This window comes from Amia ocellicauda, chromosome 19 (genome assembly GCF_036373705.1).
Source record: "Amia ocellicauda isolate fAmiCal2 chromosome 19, fAmiCal2.hap1, whole genome shotgun sequence".
In the NCBI taxonomy this organism is placed as follows: domain Eukaryota; kingdom Metazoa; phylum Chordata; class Actinopteri; order Amiiformes; family Amiidae; genus Amia; species Amia ocellicauda.
Window position 1 is genome coordinate 16500677 of NC_089868.1, and position 16028 is coordinate 16516704.

General features: G+C 38.7%; 1 protein-coding gene across 1 annotated transcript in view; it reads left to right on the top strand.

The window, feature by feature from the left end:
• LOC136715028 (zinc finger protein GLIS1) overlaps positions 1-15526 on the top strand; it is a 61424-nt gene extending 45898 nt beyond the window's left edge. Inside the window, exons 7-10 of the mRNA XM_066692702.1 lie at positions 1012-1171; positions 11358-11533; positions 13390-13545; positions 14916-15526. Coding sequence (XP_066548799.1) covers positions 1012-1171; positions 11358-11533; positions 13390-13545; positions 14916-15052 — 629 coding nt within the window. The 3' untranslated portion in view covers positions 15053-15526. The remainder of the gene's footprint in view (positions 1-1011; positions 1172-11357; positions 11534-13389; positions 13546-14915) is intronic.
• The last annotated feature ends 502 nt before the right edge of the window (positions 15527-16028 follow it).

Sequence of the window (16028 nt, forward strand, 5' to 3'; positions counted from 1 at the left end):
GGTTAAAGACGCATCCCTCTATTGCAGGGTAGTAGTGGCCCATTTTAAAGGATATATTTAATTGTTGCCGTGTTTCGGTTACATTTCCAGTCTTCTTTCTGCTTACAAAGATGGGTATTGAGAAAGCACGTCTATATATCATGTGGGGGCTGTTTTAGACTGTCGGTTTCTTCAATTGCACAGACATATATGTTTGATCTTATTTGTATAGGAAATTCCCAAAAGACAGATCTATGGTGTGTCGAGTGTATGTAGATAACCGATGAGTTGTAATGGAAGTACCAGTGTACTGCAGAAGTATTTAACTGCGATTTCAATTACCTCACAGTAGCGCCAAGGATTTGAGTTGTATCTGGGAAACACACACAGAATAATACACTTTGTCCTGGAAAGCAGTGAAAACCGCTGCAGAATGTGGGAATATAAAAGTCATCCTATTCACCATCAGTTAGTGCTGTAGGTAAGATGCACCACAGCTGTCATTAATCATTTAAATATGCTCAGACTCACCTGGTGTAAACTGGATGTAAAAAGGGACTCAGCCAATTGTATCTCACCCCACTGTCAACGTCATACAGAACATGACGACCAGCACACAGAACAGCATGAGTTTCTCAATAGTGTAATTAATGCACACTGTGGGTCCATTTGCTGAGGACTGAGATGTTTTTTTTGTTCAGAAATCGAGTCTTTAAAGTGTAAATAAAAAACAGGCAGTGAAAATGAAATAGAAAAAAAAAAGAACAACAATACTTTCAGTTTAATACAGGTTATGGAATTAATCTAAACACATCGTGTAATATAAACAATGGACTGTAAATTGCATGTGGCACAAACATGCAACATTTGTTTTAAGGCCCCTGATTAGATCGGTCCGAGGTTTGTTGTCATAACAAAAGTATGTTGCTATGATAATTACATAATTTGGTAAACAGAAAATGTAACTGAGGAGCCTAGAAGTCCTCTTGGTTAATTTAACCAGTTTGCGAATTAACTTTGTTTGCCTTTCAGGCATGTACACTGGCTCCAGTGCCCCCCAAAATGGATCCACATCTGGGCTTCTTCCACCCACTCATGACATGTCCTCGAGGCAGTCGGCTCTGGAGGGGAGCATCAGCAGCCCACACAATCATCTGTCACCTCTGCCTGCTGTGGAGAACACCAGAGAAGGGTGTGTATTGAAAAGCTAAATTCACTCTCCAGCGTAGCGATTTCAGAGACTTTGAACACCCGCCACATTAAAGCAAGCACGCCCAAATATTGTGACCATGCTCAGTGCTGCCACAACATTTCCAATGCAAGGGTATAAGAGTGCGTTTAATGCAGGAGGCAGCCTTTGTGATGCACGAGGCCGAGCTACGAGGGCTGTGTCGTGGTGCTTTAGTGTAGGAGGATAAGGTTGATGACGTCAATGGTAGGGCGGTCAGCCTCCCTGACCTCCCTGTCCCCGGCAGTCCTCCCACTGCTGCGCAGATGTCTGCTCTGTAATAACCCTGTCTTCTCATTGGTTAAGCCTTGGTAAATTCTTCAAAACTGTCTGTGTGTGTGTTTTTATTCAGTGCACTGTGGAAATGCTTTGTTTTAGGTGGGCGGTACATTCGCTATTTGTCATCACGGTCAGATTGACTAATTTGTTTTGCTTTATTTTTGATTTCTTTAGTAGGTCAAAGAGCTAGTGTGTGTTAGCAGGAGATACATACATACATAGTAACAGCTACCAGGTTTGAAATAATATATATAAGAATGGCTATCAATTGTATTTTGCAAGGAAGTGATTAGGTAGGTAGTGTATCTAACCATCTGTAACAGATTCAAGTAAGTACTGTATCTACCCACCATCAACCACCAATCGCTGTAGCGCAGTTATACCAAGAACATTACATGAACTTCACCAGAATGTCCTTGCTTGTGTTTCTTGTTGAAGGCATGTTGTCCATTAAAGCTGCTGTGATTTTCCCTGAAGAGTCAGCGAAGCATGTTTTCAAAGTAATGCCCTGTTGTACAAACAGGACTGTATGTACTTAAAAAAATGCCTTAAAACCAAAATACTAAAAAGAAAACTTTTACTGCAGAACTTTTCATGGCGACGAACTAATACAGCCTAACCAAATTATTATCACCAAAGATTATCATCATACTATTATGGTCACAAAAAAATGCCTTTTATCTATTAAAGAAAAAAGGAATCAGCTAGGCAGTGGAAAACCACAAACTGCATTTGATCTAGCTAAACACTGAACTATTCAGCTTTCCACTGTAAATAAAGTATTGCTGAGATATATTCAACATTAAAGATGGTGTCGTGTTGTCTTGGCACAGTTGATTTACTGGGCTAAATTGCTTTTCCAAAAGACTTGACACAGGTAGATAGCTCTTACAACCTATCATGCGATTATGGTTCTCCCATAATTAAAGCTTCTGGGAAGTAGGGATAAAAAATAGAACCTCATATGACATTATCATCAAAATATTTCCTGGTAAAATTAATTGCATTGGTGGTAAGTCTGACAGAAATTACCTGAAGCACTTTGAGTTTGATGATTAATGTAGTGCAACACCATTGGGAGTGTGTAACTGTAGAATAACTAAATTTCCCCAGTAGGGGTCAAATAAAAACAAGATAGCTAAATGGAAAAAAAAAAAGCGAGAAAGAAAGAAAAATTGAGAAATGCGGGTTTCAACCTACCAAATGCAATTCGTCTTGCTGTCATTCACCATGTACTTTTCAGCACTCCGCTTTTCAGAGACTTAAAAGAATTTGCAGTTGGAGCCTATAAGGGGGAAAAATATGATGACAACACCAGTTGAAGTGAATTTGCTGTGTTTTTATTTGTGAATTACATTGAAACGATGTGCCTGATTTGGGGGAGAGAAAAATGTCCGCTTCACTGGCTAATCAGAAAATGTACTCTGCCAGGACCTACAACAAGCTGGGTACAAAATGTCTACTTACATTTGCCTGAAGATCCAGCATTTGATTTAAATGTTTAAAGTCTGTGGTATCGTATCCCCTGCCAAAGTCAATATCAGTGCAGCACTTGTTTTTCCCAAATGGTTTAGCAAGACATTTAAACATTTTGACAAAATTATCTAACTAACTTGAATATGCACCAGCAGGATCTGACCTCATTACTAAATGTGTTTACCCTGGCTGAAATGAAGCATTTATAGTAATTTTACTTATTAAATACTAGTGTAATTTCTGAAGCTAATATTAAAATTTGCCAGTTAAAATAGATATTTCAATGTTAGGCGTATGTATAATTCTTGGTTAGGGCAAGACAGTTATGCGTCAGAACCAGACATGAAATAAGTTGTCAAAGCAGTTTTGACTGAAATGGGTTTTAAACTGTGAATCTCTTGCAGACATGAACAAGTAAAAGATTTCCTCCATTTCAGTCATGTGGTATCTTGGATGCTGGTAGATCTCAAATGCTGGTTAGATGTGTCTTGTCTTCAGCATAGCCTTTACTCCTCACTTTTGGCTAATCATCTTAGGGCGCCTTCCATTAAATTCCTCCCAGTGTTGCTGGATACACTGTATAGAGATGCATGTTGCAGGGTTTGTTTGTGACTTTATGGCCAATGCATGTTCCTTGTTGAGTTTGTCTTTCAGAAGAGTTTGGATGAAGTGGATTGGTAGACTGTAGTCTAACTGATGTTGTGACTGCTGTATCATTAGAATGGAGTTAGGCTGTATGAATTACAATACTAATTTAAAAACATCTTCTTTCATTCTATGAACAATAATGACATTTCAGCATAGTGTTGTTCAGTTCTATATTGTATGTTGTAGCCTTGCTGATTCATGTCCATTAACTAATATCAGTCTCCGTAAGTTTCCAACTTCCAAGCTTCTGGAGTCTGTTTAACAGTCTGGAAAATACAATCTATACTGGCAATTTAGAGGCAGGAAATTGCCCATTATATTTGCCCAGGGCAGTACAAGGTTTAAGGACAGCACCGTCAGATATGTAAAACAAATCAGCTTCACGCAGATTGCCTTTGACTTTGGTACAAACCCTGAAATCAAAATCATAGACAAGTCACGTGCCACATCAAATAGCTTTGGTTAATTCTCTTCTGGAGGTCTTTGACTCTTCATTGACTTATTCATATGAAATGTTAATTGGTTCAGACCTCAGAGATATGCAGCCAGCAGGGTGCTTTATTGATGATGAGGTCCTTAGATGTCACACTTAGATGAAGGAGAACATGGGGTGATGGATGTTCTGCCAAAGCTTCAAGGGTGACATCCTCATAGAAACCAGTATAATACAAATTCCCTTGAGGAATCTGTAAGCCTAATCATCAAAATCTGGAATCATGGAAATGGGCTGGAGGTAGAAAGCTGAGTTACTGCCTCAAAATGCAGTTTAGTTTTTGTCATGGCTTAGATTTTGTAGTTTGGTACTTGCTTGCCTCACATCTGTAGTATTTAAAGCAGTGGATCAGTCCACAGTTTTACACAAAAATGTCGTATATGGCACATTCCCATTACAAGACATTCAGGAAGCTCTCTCCTGCTCTACGCTTCTGTGACTGCACACAGTGCTGAACCAGAGAAACATCTCTGAAAATGTCTGCATGTGCCCTGCCCTTTGATTGTAAAGTCATAAAAAATGTCCTCCGTACTGTCCGGTTGTAAATTTTTCTTTTTTGAAACTGTACAGGACAGATGCAATGTAAATAGTCCACAGACAGCGTTGTCACTCACGATATCTGACCCTTTCCTATGCAAACACGGGTGTAAATCAGACTGTCAGCTGAGCCACACAGGTTCAGAAGGAAATCTCATCATAGACAACAGTCTTTACAATAATATACACTCTCCAGCTCAAAGGGAATCTGCCACTTTTATTTAACCTTTGTTTAACCAGGAAGTCCCACTGAGATTAAGATCTCCTTTCCAAGGGAGACCTGGGTAGAATAGCTGAGGTAGGAAACTGACTTTAAACCTAATTAAGGTTGGGGGTCTTTAGACAAGTCAGATCTCATATAGTCTGTTTTGGATTTGCCCACGAGACCAGGGTTAATGCCTCTGACCTTATGGAAATGGCCATGGGATGTATAATGTCCCCAGTGTGGGCAGAAGTTCAGTTTAATCTCCAATCTGAGAGACCGCTCTGCTACAGCACTGTCACCATAGTGGGGGACTGGGTTGGAATATGTTGCGCAGAGGAAAAAGTGCCATCTAATGGCCCGCCCAAACCACTGCCAACAACAACAACAACCTCACATGTATGTGATTTGTTTAATTCAATTACTAACCAGTTGCATAGCGTCCATGATGCAGGCCTTCCAAGTTTATAATACATAGCCTGATTTGTCACACAACTAAAACACAACTGGTTGGCAGGCGCACATCGTTAAGCCTGTGTTAGTCTTCTGTACAGTGTACAATAACAGTGTGTCTGTAATTGGTTGTTTTGCTTGTTTGTTGTTTTGTTTATTACAAACAGCAATGGGGGAAAAAAAAACAAAGCCAGCATTAAAAGCAACATCAAACACAGGGAAAGTAATGGTCTAGAGTCATATTACTACACTGTTCAGTAGACCCAAAACGTGTTGATTTACAGACCATACAAGTACAAGAATTAAGTGTAAATCTGAATGTCAATGTGAGTTGCGATGGCAAGGTTATCCGATTGGAAGTTAAAGTTGGAATTTATAAACTGGAGAGTGACAATTGCTTGTTAAAGCTTAAACGAGTTGAAAGTAGTGCCTAAGCGAACCTTGATTTAAGCCTGGATTGGGTTCCACCTGGTCTTCAGAAGTACAAGGCTACTGCATTAACTCACTGCCACTTTAATATGTTCAAGTTCTTCATACAGCCCACTGTTCCACGGTGCCTAGGGTTTTCAGAGTGAGGCAAGGTCTTTCATAAAGGGCTTTACTTTACTAACTAGAACCAGATATACGACATGTCAAGAAATATTCCCACCGACTTCAGCCAAGACACCAGGGCAATTCATCAGTGTTTTAAATCTAGGCACGCAGTGGAGGATGTTGATGCATTGCACCAAAGCAACAAAACACACACAGGTGATGGAGGAGGAGAGAGAACTAAACTCTTGTTACCCATAAATCTGGAGAGTGCAGTCGAACAAAACGAATTCTCGAATTATACCTCTGAATGGGCAGTGTGACATAGAGGCCTGTGCATTTCAAAGTGGAGAATTCAACTTATAGATTTAGGTCAGCGGTGTTTCATGAAAAGTATAGTGGGAGCTAATGAAAACTGTAAAACAAGAACATTGGATGTTGTAACTTAATTACTGTACATCTGAGTCTATGATGCATGTTTTGTTGTTTTTCAGGGTGAATTATAAGCACATGCTGCTCTTTTGTGGGTGTTTTTCAGTTTAATGCCCCCTTCAGAGAGAGATCTCCGACCGTAAAATAACAGAACGTCAGATTGCTCACTTTCACTTTCTTCAGCTCTGGACATGCTGTAAATCTCAGATTATTCGTTTTCGTATTCCAAAAGTATGGTGAATTGAGAGAAACCTTGTGGAACGTAAATGTTTTGGCTATGTGTACTGTATATGGGCAAACTACCAACTCTACTCAAATGTTTATAAGATCAAATCTTAAGAGAGTTAAATATAATTTTATCTCTGTAGCAATGCAGCATGGAAGTGATCTAGTTAATATGTAATTATAACCACTATACTGGTTTGTACTGCTTAAGGTGGTATGTATTAGTTGCTTAAAAAAAAAAATCTTTACAAATATGATATTTAATATAGAGGGGATTTTCTGGAGACACCAGAAATACCCCAGATGTTAGAAGATTACTCTCGTCAAATAAGAGGGATGAATTCCTGCATTTGTCCGATAGTAATGTGAGGTTTAGGAGTGTGATATAATGTCACTGATGTGCACCCCTCACAATGCGGCTGGCATTTCATCAAGTCCCCGTATTCATTCAAAAGCTATTACCCTGAGAGGACCCTGTTCTCAGCAGGCCTTTGAGTCTCACACAGGGGACCTCAGTAAAGACTCGTGTCAGAGTCTTTGGAAAGACTGTAAAACATGAAGATGATCAGCAAGGTAAATACCACTGAAAGATTTATATTGCATATGAAAGATTCTTCTCATTCCTGCAGACTAGGCGCAGGCACCTGGCAATGATTAGCTTATGATTCACTTTAGCTGCATATAGAGGCTAGTTGTAAAAATATGAACAGTATAACTGTTTCCTGAGTTTGTGCTGACAGCAGCTCCCCAGAGGGCCAGCTCTCCACAGAAACACATGGCAACACGTTGGGCAGCGTCCAAAGCCTGGATTAGCAATATTCACTTTTAGTCAGAATGAAGACTACAGCGAAATACTGACACTGTATGTAAAGTCTGTGCCCAAAGCTGCTTTTAAAGGGAGCATGAGGTTTTCACACTGGCTGGCTTCAGGTTTGGAAACCAGTGGCAAGCGTTTGTGAATACGTGTTGTCCTGATGGATCATGAACCGCCGATGTGTTCACAGCACTGCCACGTGACCTTATTTTAGTAGGGAGGTTATATTTATTAAGAGTGAAAGAAAAGGGTTTTAGTTCGATTTTTAAATATGTATATTTCTTCACCTTGTTTGGTGGTGAATACTTGGTAGAAGGAGGACAGCTGGAATGGTTGCAAAGCATATTATTCAGTTTGCATAGTGCGGTTGCTTACAGTTGTTAAGAAGAAGGCCAAATGTTTTTCTACGGATGAATGAGTCATTGACACGTCATAAAATAGGTAGAGACTGCAGTTCGCCCACTGTCTTCTATTCTCTGGCACCATGGAGTGAATTCACACTTCGGCCACGCTTGGTAGCTCTGAACAACATACCTGCTTGTTCTGCTGAGCATCCTTAAACAGTTTCATGATACAGGATGTTTACTCTGATACTTCTGATCTTTGTTTTTCCCTGCCACCGCTTTTATCAGGACATTATGGAACGAGATATAACCTTTAGTGCGGATAACCCACCCTAGAACCAATTATGGTGAATTTATTTGTTTTGCTTTCTTTCTCCAGATCTGCTTTAAATCTGTCACTGACTACAGAAACCAGATCTGAACCAGTTTTACACAAAAGGAAAAATATAGTCAGTCATTGTTTTGCTTGTATTTGAGGGCTGGATTTTATTCATATATTTTTTCTTTTTGGTTCATTTATACTATGTACTACAAGTTACCATGGAAACAATAATAATAATAACTTTGATGCAAAAGAAGGTTTACTACTTGGAATCCATTATGAAAATAGTAGAAAGAAAATATTTCAATAATGTCAAAAGATCTAAGGTCACGCCATTTGCACAGCCATATAAAATTCCAGCTCTTTTACTACAAGCTCAATTGATTAAATTAGGCATCTGTTAGTTATAATAAATATTGTTTAAGAAACTACTCAAGATTTTTCCTTTTTTGGGGTTATTTTGTTATTCTGAAATATGGAATTTTAAATTGCAAACAAGGTCCTTTGATGTGGTCAGTAAAAAGATAAAGCATTTCTCTACACAAAATAATTGTGAAGCCGTCTTTCTCAAGAGTTCTGTCTCCAACTGATTTAAACATGTCAGCCATGAGTATCTTTCAAATCCTACACAACAGCTGCTAAATATATTACTTACAGAGGCTTTTCTTTATTAACCTTTTTTTTAATGCATAGATAGTTAACCGCGTCCCCCAGCCATTCCTATCCCGAGAAACCACTTATTGAGATGTGCATTCACCTTTGAAGAAGGAAAATATAGCCGATTAATATAATACCACATCCATTTTGCTGAAGGTGAACAAATCAATGGCAGTCCTTTGAAGAAGCATGATAGTCCCTTTAGAAACTGTATCAGTCAGAAACAAGTATGAGCCACATCCTCTGTGGTTTCCAAGCAATTATAAAAAATAAGCTGCAACTATCAATGGAGAAAAAAGACTGTAATGTTATCTCACAGGTCAAGTGACATGAATAAACCCATTAAGCCTGGAAGTCCCTGTGTCATCAGAGCCCTTCAATACAATTCCACTTTTATTATGTACACCAAGGGGATGGGGGGAGGGGGTGATCATTGTTTTTTAACCATGTAAGGAATGTATAATAGTATAAATATTTGTAAATGTTCTGTCTGGTATATAGTGTTTATACCAATGTCAATTAAAGACAATATTTTGGAATTTGTAAGTGATTTTTCACCCTCTGTAGTATTTATAGAAATAATCTGTTTCTTGACACTGCTTCAAGAGTTCTGTTTTCTTTTTGCAGAGTTAGAGGACATGCCTTTAGTTTGTTTTTAATGTATAATGTTTGCAATCAGCTGCTTTATTTCAAAAGCTACATTCTCAAAATTCTTCAACATTTCCCCTTTGTCATAAAAAAACCCACAAGGAAGAGACAACAATCTTAATAGTGAATAACAGACACAATGTGGATCACTGCAATAGACAGATTTCAACATGTTTTGTGCTGAATTTGAGAAACCATAGACAGAAAGTGAAACCACAAGCACCAGTAAAATGTCAGAGATGAAGAGCTACTGAGTGGTTTATTGGTGTTTACAGATCAGCACGAATCTAAATGATAACCCAAGAAAATCTAAAGAAAGAGTTGGAGGCTAAATTGTGTGGAGGAACTAGCAACTATACTCAACATACAAACCCCTTTAAGTGAATTATTTTCATTTTTTTTCCAGTTTAGCATTTTCAATTATTGTTTCGTTTATGCCCTCTCGATGAGGAATTGCCCACCAGCTCACTGTGTTGACCGTTTCAGTTGCGCAGTTGAGATAAAGTCAACATACAGGCATTCTGCAGAATTAGTCATGACAGATATTTCTTATCGCAAAGAAAGTTCAAAAGGCAGTCTCTGGCTTTGTACTCAGGAACCATAAAGGTATTATTTTAAGCTTATTCCCTTATTAGCTATGTCATAGCAAACATTTTCCTAGAAGTGTTGCTCTAGATGACAGTGTCACTTAGAAAACTTTCAAAACTTTGTCTTTAGGCACAAGATGAAAGGACATCAAATAGTTTTGACCAAAATATTTGCAGATAGTATTGTCTCCATCATTGTTCAAGACAGATGACTAACCATTCTTTATAAGTGTGCTGGAGCTGATGGCTGTTGATAGGAGGGATGAGTGGGTGTCTCAGTCCCAGATTAGACTCCACTCCTCTGCCGTCTCACTTTCATCACTTCTCTGAAGAAACCAATGCTTGTCATAACCAGTATAGTGAGATTTTTTATTTGGCAGCACTGTAATGGCTTGAAATTTGTTTTTAATATTGACATGGAACATTGACTTAACCTCTTTACCTTTAACATAGTTGGGTGGTAAGAATATGTCAACAGTGTTCAGAGCCTCTGGCGTGTTCTGTCTGTTCAGGGTATCATTTATAAACCGTAATGGTCCTATGCAGGAGTTATTAGTGTTCAGCCCCAAGAAAGTGGATGTGAAAGGGGAGCTATGTTTCCACGTATGTATATCTCTGGTCCCAGTGAATCATGTAGCTGCAGCCTGCCTTGAGCACAGATCCAGACATGGGCCAGCTTTGGCAATGTTGGTCTGTCAACATTGTTAGATTATCTCCACTTCCCTGTCATCCGAAGAATAGATGACATATGTGTCTGACATTATTGCTCTGTGGTTGTTATTAAGTGCTAAAAGTGGACTAGGCTGTATAATAGTTAATCTAGAGCTAAATCTAATTTAGAATGAACGTATGTTTTAAATACAATAAAATGTATGTTGCCTGTACCACAAATAGCTGGGATTCAGTGGGAACAAGTTTGTAAACCGCTGTTCTGTGGTATGTTGGGAGGTGGACTGTAAAGGCAAATTGGGTGGACAGAAATAAGCACTTAAACCTGGCAGTACTATCTCTGCTTTCACTTTTATTCATGGGAAAAATACTGATGTGTAAGTATGGTTTTGTAGTGGTGCTAGTGGCCTGTGCTATACTCTGTCATAATTGTAATTCAATAGTTGTCATTGTGAAAGAATCGTGGGCTGCTATATTATTGTTGTAAACCAGTAATGACAGTGGTCTTTACTGTGTTGTATTGAAGTTTAAATTAAATAATTATAGTGGTCTTGATCTAGATAGGATACTGGTCTACAATATTGTAGTTGTAATTCAATAATGATATTGGTCTATAATGTTGTTTTGCAGTTAGCACACAGGCCATGGCATCTGATTCCTTTCCAAACTCAAACCACATTTATTTGAAAGTAGTATGTGTCTGAGGATGATGATGATCTTATGGGGAGATAGTGAGAGCTGTGGGAGGCAGACGTAAAGGTGACTAAGCTTGTGTCAGAGCTCTTCCATTTTTGCCCATCAGCTCACGTGTGTTTGTCACTTGTTCCTGGCAGGCTAGCCGCCCCTCTCCTGTCTCCGGGAATCAGCCCCATGAAGAACTCTGCACCTCCATCCACAGCACTGGAGAAGCACGGCTCTGCGTCCTCCCAGGCCCAGCTGCCCCCCGAGCAGCAGCTCTCCTCTCACCACAAAGCATACACCCACTTCCATGACCCGCCTACCCATGAAGGTGCGAATCAAGGGGGTTTTTATGTTGACTTTAAATCTGTCTCTTCAAAATTGTGCATCTTCCTTTACAGTATTATACAGACCTTGAGATTAAAGTTCCATACACACTTACCTGCACCCCCATCTTTTATCCCCCTTCCCCCATATGTAAAACACGCTTATTTCCTTTACAGGTTATGAAAAAAGTGTTACAGTGGTGTAATATAACGGCTTCATCTTGTAGCCATCTTGTATCCTTGTGGAAAAATAACGAGATTCAGCTGAAAAGGGAGTAACTACAGAAACAATCCATTTTACAACCACTTCTTAAGTTTTATTAGCACTGCCAAAGGTCTCTTTAATCTTCTGGTGGAAGATTTTTTTGGGGTTTGTTTTTTGTTATAACAAAGACATGCAAAGACCAATTTATTTGATTTGCTGTTAAGTCCCCTCGTGTTTTATAAAGTGTTAGTACAGAGCCAGGAGAAGTTGCAAAATTTAAATCTCATACAGACGACACATTCAACTTATTGATAAAATGTCTGCTGAGCGTTCTGAGAAATACAATTCTTTGTCCACATAGGGGAAGCTCAAACTGTGGGAGAAATGTTCTGTGTCGCTTCTCTTATCCAAACAGCTCAGAACTAACCCGTAATTTCATATGCAAACATTTACAACGAACACGAGACATGGACGTGCACTTCAAGCTAACAATAACAGGTTGGAGTAATTACTCTGATTATATCCATCTGTGTTCGTAATAGAAATAACATAGAAAATACAATAATAAATTGTTAATAAAATAATAACAATAACATACACACACAATGCTCACATGCTATAGAGTTTTATGACAGCGGTTAGCTGGGATCACTGTCAGTGAAACAGAGCAGGCAAAACCACAAGCGGAAGATTCTTCACTGTTATTATTGTGTCGAACATTCATAGAGAATAGTCTTTGAAAGGACTACAAAAGCTGAGTTTATTGTCACAGGAAACCCCAGTCCCTAATCACTTTAAAAGCCGCTTCCCTTTTTTAATAAATACATGCACAGGATTTGATTAATGTTGTCTCTAAATGACAAAATTATAATTTCGGTTTAAAGTATTTTTTTTATTTTAATCCAGTCTATTAGAAGAAACAGGTTTCACTGTTATGTAACAAAACATACCTCCCTTAATCTACTAAAAACAACACGGGAAAACAGTTCTAGTACAGTTCAGTCACCCCTGGTACCATTATAAAGTGCTGGTTGAATAACTGTTTGCAGATCTTGGATGCAAGTGTAAGCATGGACTGGACAGTTTTAATACCATTATGGAAAATGAGAAAAGGGTGTTTGTTTACTGTTGTCCTTATGGTTGTACTTATGTTATATAGCTCCGCTTATTCGCTATTATTTTTATACGTGTTATCCAAAGTAGGCAAAGATGGAAGCACAATAATTGTATTAGCATCTAAAAACTAGTTAAATATTACACATAAATCTCTCTACAAGAAAATACTCTGTGAACACAAAAAAAAATGAAAGTTTGCAGTACTGTTTTTTTTTTTTTATTGTGTTAAGAAAGCGTGTTTACACAATACGGTTTGTCGTCCCAGCAGTTCTATTAATGCAAGTCAAAAAGCGTAGATAACTGACTGTTGCCTCTATGAGCTATCATACATCAAAACCTGTAGGCAGGAGACTGGGCATTACTTCAAAAATGACACACTTTTGTTAGATGTAAATATTTGAAAATGTTAAAGCAATTAACTGTAGTCCACATTGTTATTGTTATAGTTGGGGTTTCCAAATCCAATAAAAGTAATTAAATTAGGCTTTTCTGTTGTTTTTGTCCCTCTCTCCCCCTCTCTCTCTTTATCTCTCTCTGCAGGTTACCAAGGCAGCTTTCAGAGTTGCTTCCATTACGGAGACAATTACAGAATGGAACAATCTGTCAGTGACGCGCATTTATCCGGGGACTCCCATTGCTTTAATCCTCATCGGCAAAATGGGTATCACATGACCTCCACACACTCGGCCTCCACCGGTGAGTCTGATCGCGGTTACTCACACTCGAGGCAAAGTGCATTAATATAAACACAATTAAAAACGTTTGGTTTGGTTATAAAGTATATAATTTGTTTCTATACCTCAAACCAGTGTCTAACTGGACGGGATTCATAGCTGCTTACGAAAACGGAAACACTTTTAAGTTTCTCCTGTTGAACTCAGAAGTACAAGATTAAAATGACTCTGCAACAGCTTTTCTTTTTTATATAATAATTGTGTCCATGTCCGTCCTCGTTCTCTTTAAATCTGTTAATCTGATCAGCCTCTTTTCTTAACGTTCTCTCCAAGTTAGCTGTCTGCCAGATAGTGAAAATATGTTTGTGCTCTGATGATAGTGTTTTAACATATTGTACACTACAGTGCTTGAACGTTCAGCCCTCATTGCCATAAATTTTAAATAAGTTCTACAGTGCAGCAACCGGTGTATCAGTTACCAGCGCTATTCTTAGCAAACCCTGATCACTCAATATAGAAAAGGGCTTTACAGGGAAACCAAACTGCGCCAACACACTGAAGTCAATGAAAGGACTCCCAGCTCTCACTACCAGCTGTCTTGTGTGGATTTTGTGCAGCATGACTGCTAAGCTTGTAAAAGAACCTGTGTGATCCCAAACAATAATAAGCCTGTAGCCAGCCCACTGAACTGTTTCAGGCAACAAGAGGAAATATTCGCTTGTATATGAAAGACACTATTTTACCAGTCTGATCCAATGATTGCTATGAAAAACAAATAAGAAACCGAGGGTGGATTCACCATATTTTATATCTTTTGACATTCATAGATTTGAAAAACAATACAAATCTGTTCAGCGTTTACCTTCAGAAAAAAGGGCGTCAGTTCTAACAAAAAATAAATACACACGCACAAAAAAAGAGAAAAGCAAGGGCAGCTGTTCAGAAGTGAAGCGACTGGACTCGCCTCATTTACAACCAGACTGTCAATATGCACTAGACAGGCTCCATTCAGTGTCAAGTGTGTATGCAGTCTTTTACCCTTGATTGTAGTTTAATACGGCTTGAAAGAAAATGGCACGTGGCAGTTAATTTAAAACATAAAAGTTACTGCAGTAGTGTCCACATATACTGCACTGCACTGTACCCAATGTAACTCACTTCTCCTTTTAAAGAAAAACAAAGCGCAAATCTGGTTTAAATAAGACCAAAGATGATCCGAGACTTAGGTTAAGAAAACAACATAACATGTGTTGCCTTTGTCGGGGTGATTCAATCTTGTCTTTCTAGAACTGTAATTCCCAAGATGGTCAGTATTGACAGCAGCCTTAACCTGAAATAAAAGTTTATGAATCTGCAAGTGAAACTGCCATTCTGTCCCCGATTCTCCCACAGGTTTCAGTATGGTGCAGGAGTTGCCAGCCGGAAATGGACAGGACTTTTCCCCCGGCCCCGAGGAGAATGTCTTTTTTCAAGTAGGCGGATTTGACCGTTGTTTGAGTCAGATCTCCTCTGTGTACACTGAGACATGAAACCCGCGTCTGACCTCGGCACGGGGCGCAGACCTGCAGGTCCCACCCATTCTAGCCAGAGCAGATTTCTAGTTCTTTTAAATTAATGTTACACTCCAGCAGTGTTGCAGTTGCCTTGTCTGCATTTTTATGTTTTTTGGAACAACCTATATTTTAAAGTTCAGAAAATATATTTTGCTGTGATGTTTTGTCAATGCTTTTGACACAGAAAGTGTTTGTTCTCTGTCGCAGATACTGTAGCATCTTGGCATAATGATTGTTGCACAGCAGAAGTAGGCTTTGAAGGCCTTTTAAAACTTGGCGAGAAAAGATAAAGACACAAAAACCATTGGCCCTGTTAACAGTTCTCTGGTCTGTTTACACAATGTAGCAGTCCTGTGATCAAATGTATAAAATGTACAGTTTGTTTAAAGCAGTTATTCTAAATTGTTCATATATTTTCAAGTTTTTAAGAAATAAATTACCATTCAACAATGTAGCCAGTGGCTGAACGTACTCTGTGATCTTATTATATATGGGAATACATGCAAGAAGTGTGGGTATCAATCCTGTGTTTATGAATGAGTTTCACAGCACCTACAGTTTTCAATTATAATAATATAACTGTGGTGCAACCTAGATAGGAGAGAGTGAATAGTTTTGGCTGAGGCTAGAACAATGAAAAGGGGATTACACAACAGCTAATACCACTTTATTCTGGTTTATTATCGTTCAGTACAGCATGAGCACTTTAGTACTCTCTATTGGGAAAGAAACCCGAGAAGAAATGCACACTAGGGCAGTAACTGGGGATGCATTCGTAGAAACTTAAGATACTGTAGGGATGAATTAATATCCCATTCTTGAGCAACACTGCCCTCTAGTGGTTTGTTGTTTTCTTGTAAATGATATGCTCTGAAGGATTGAAAGTTGGTTTGTTACCAATTTAAAAGAGCAGTATTGTGCAATTGTCTTAAAATAAGGTTTGATTTAAATA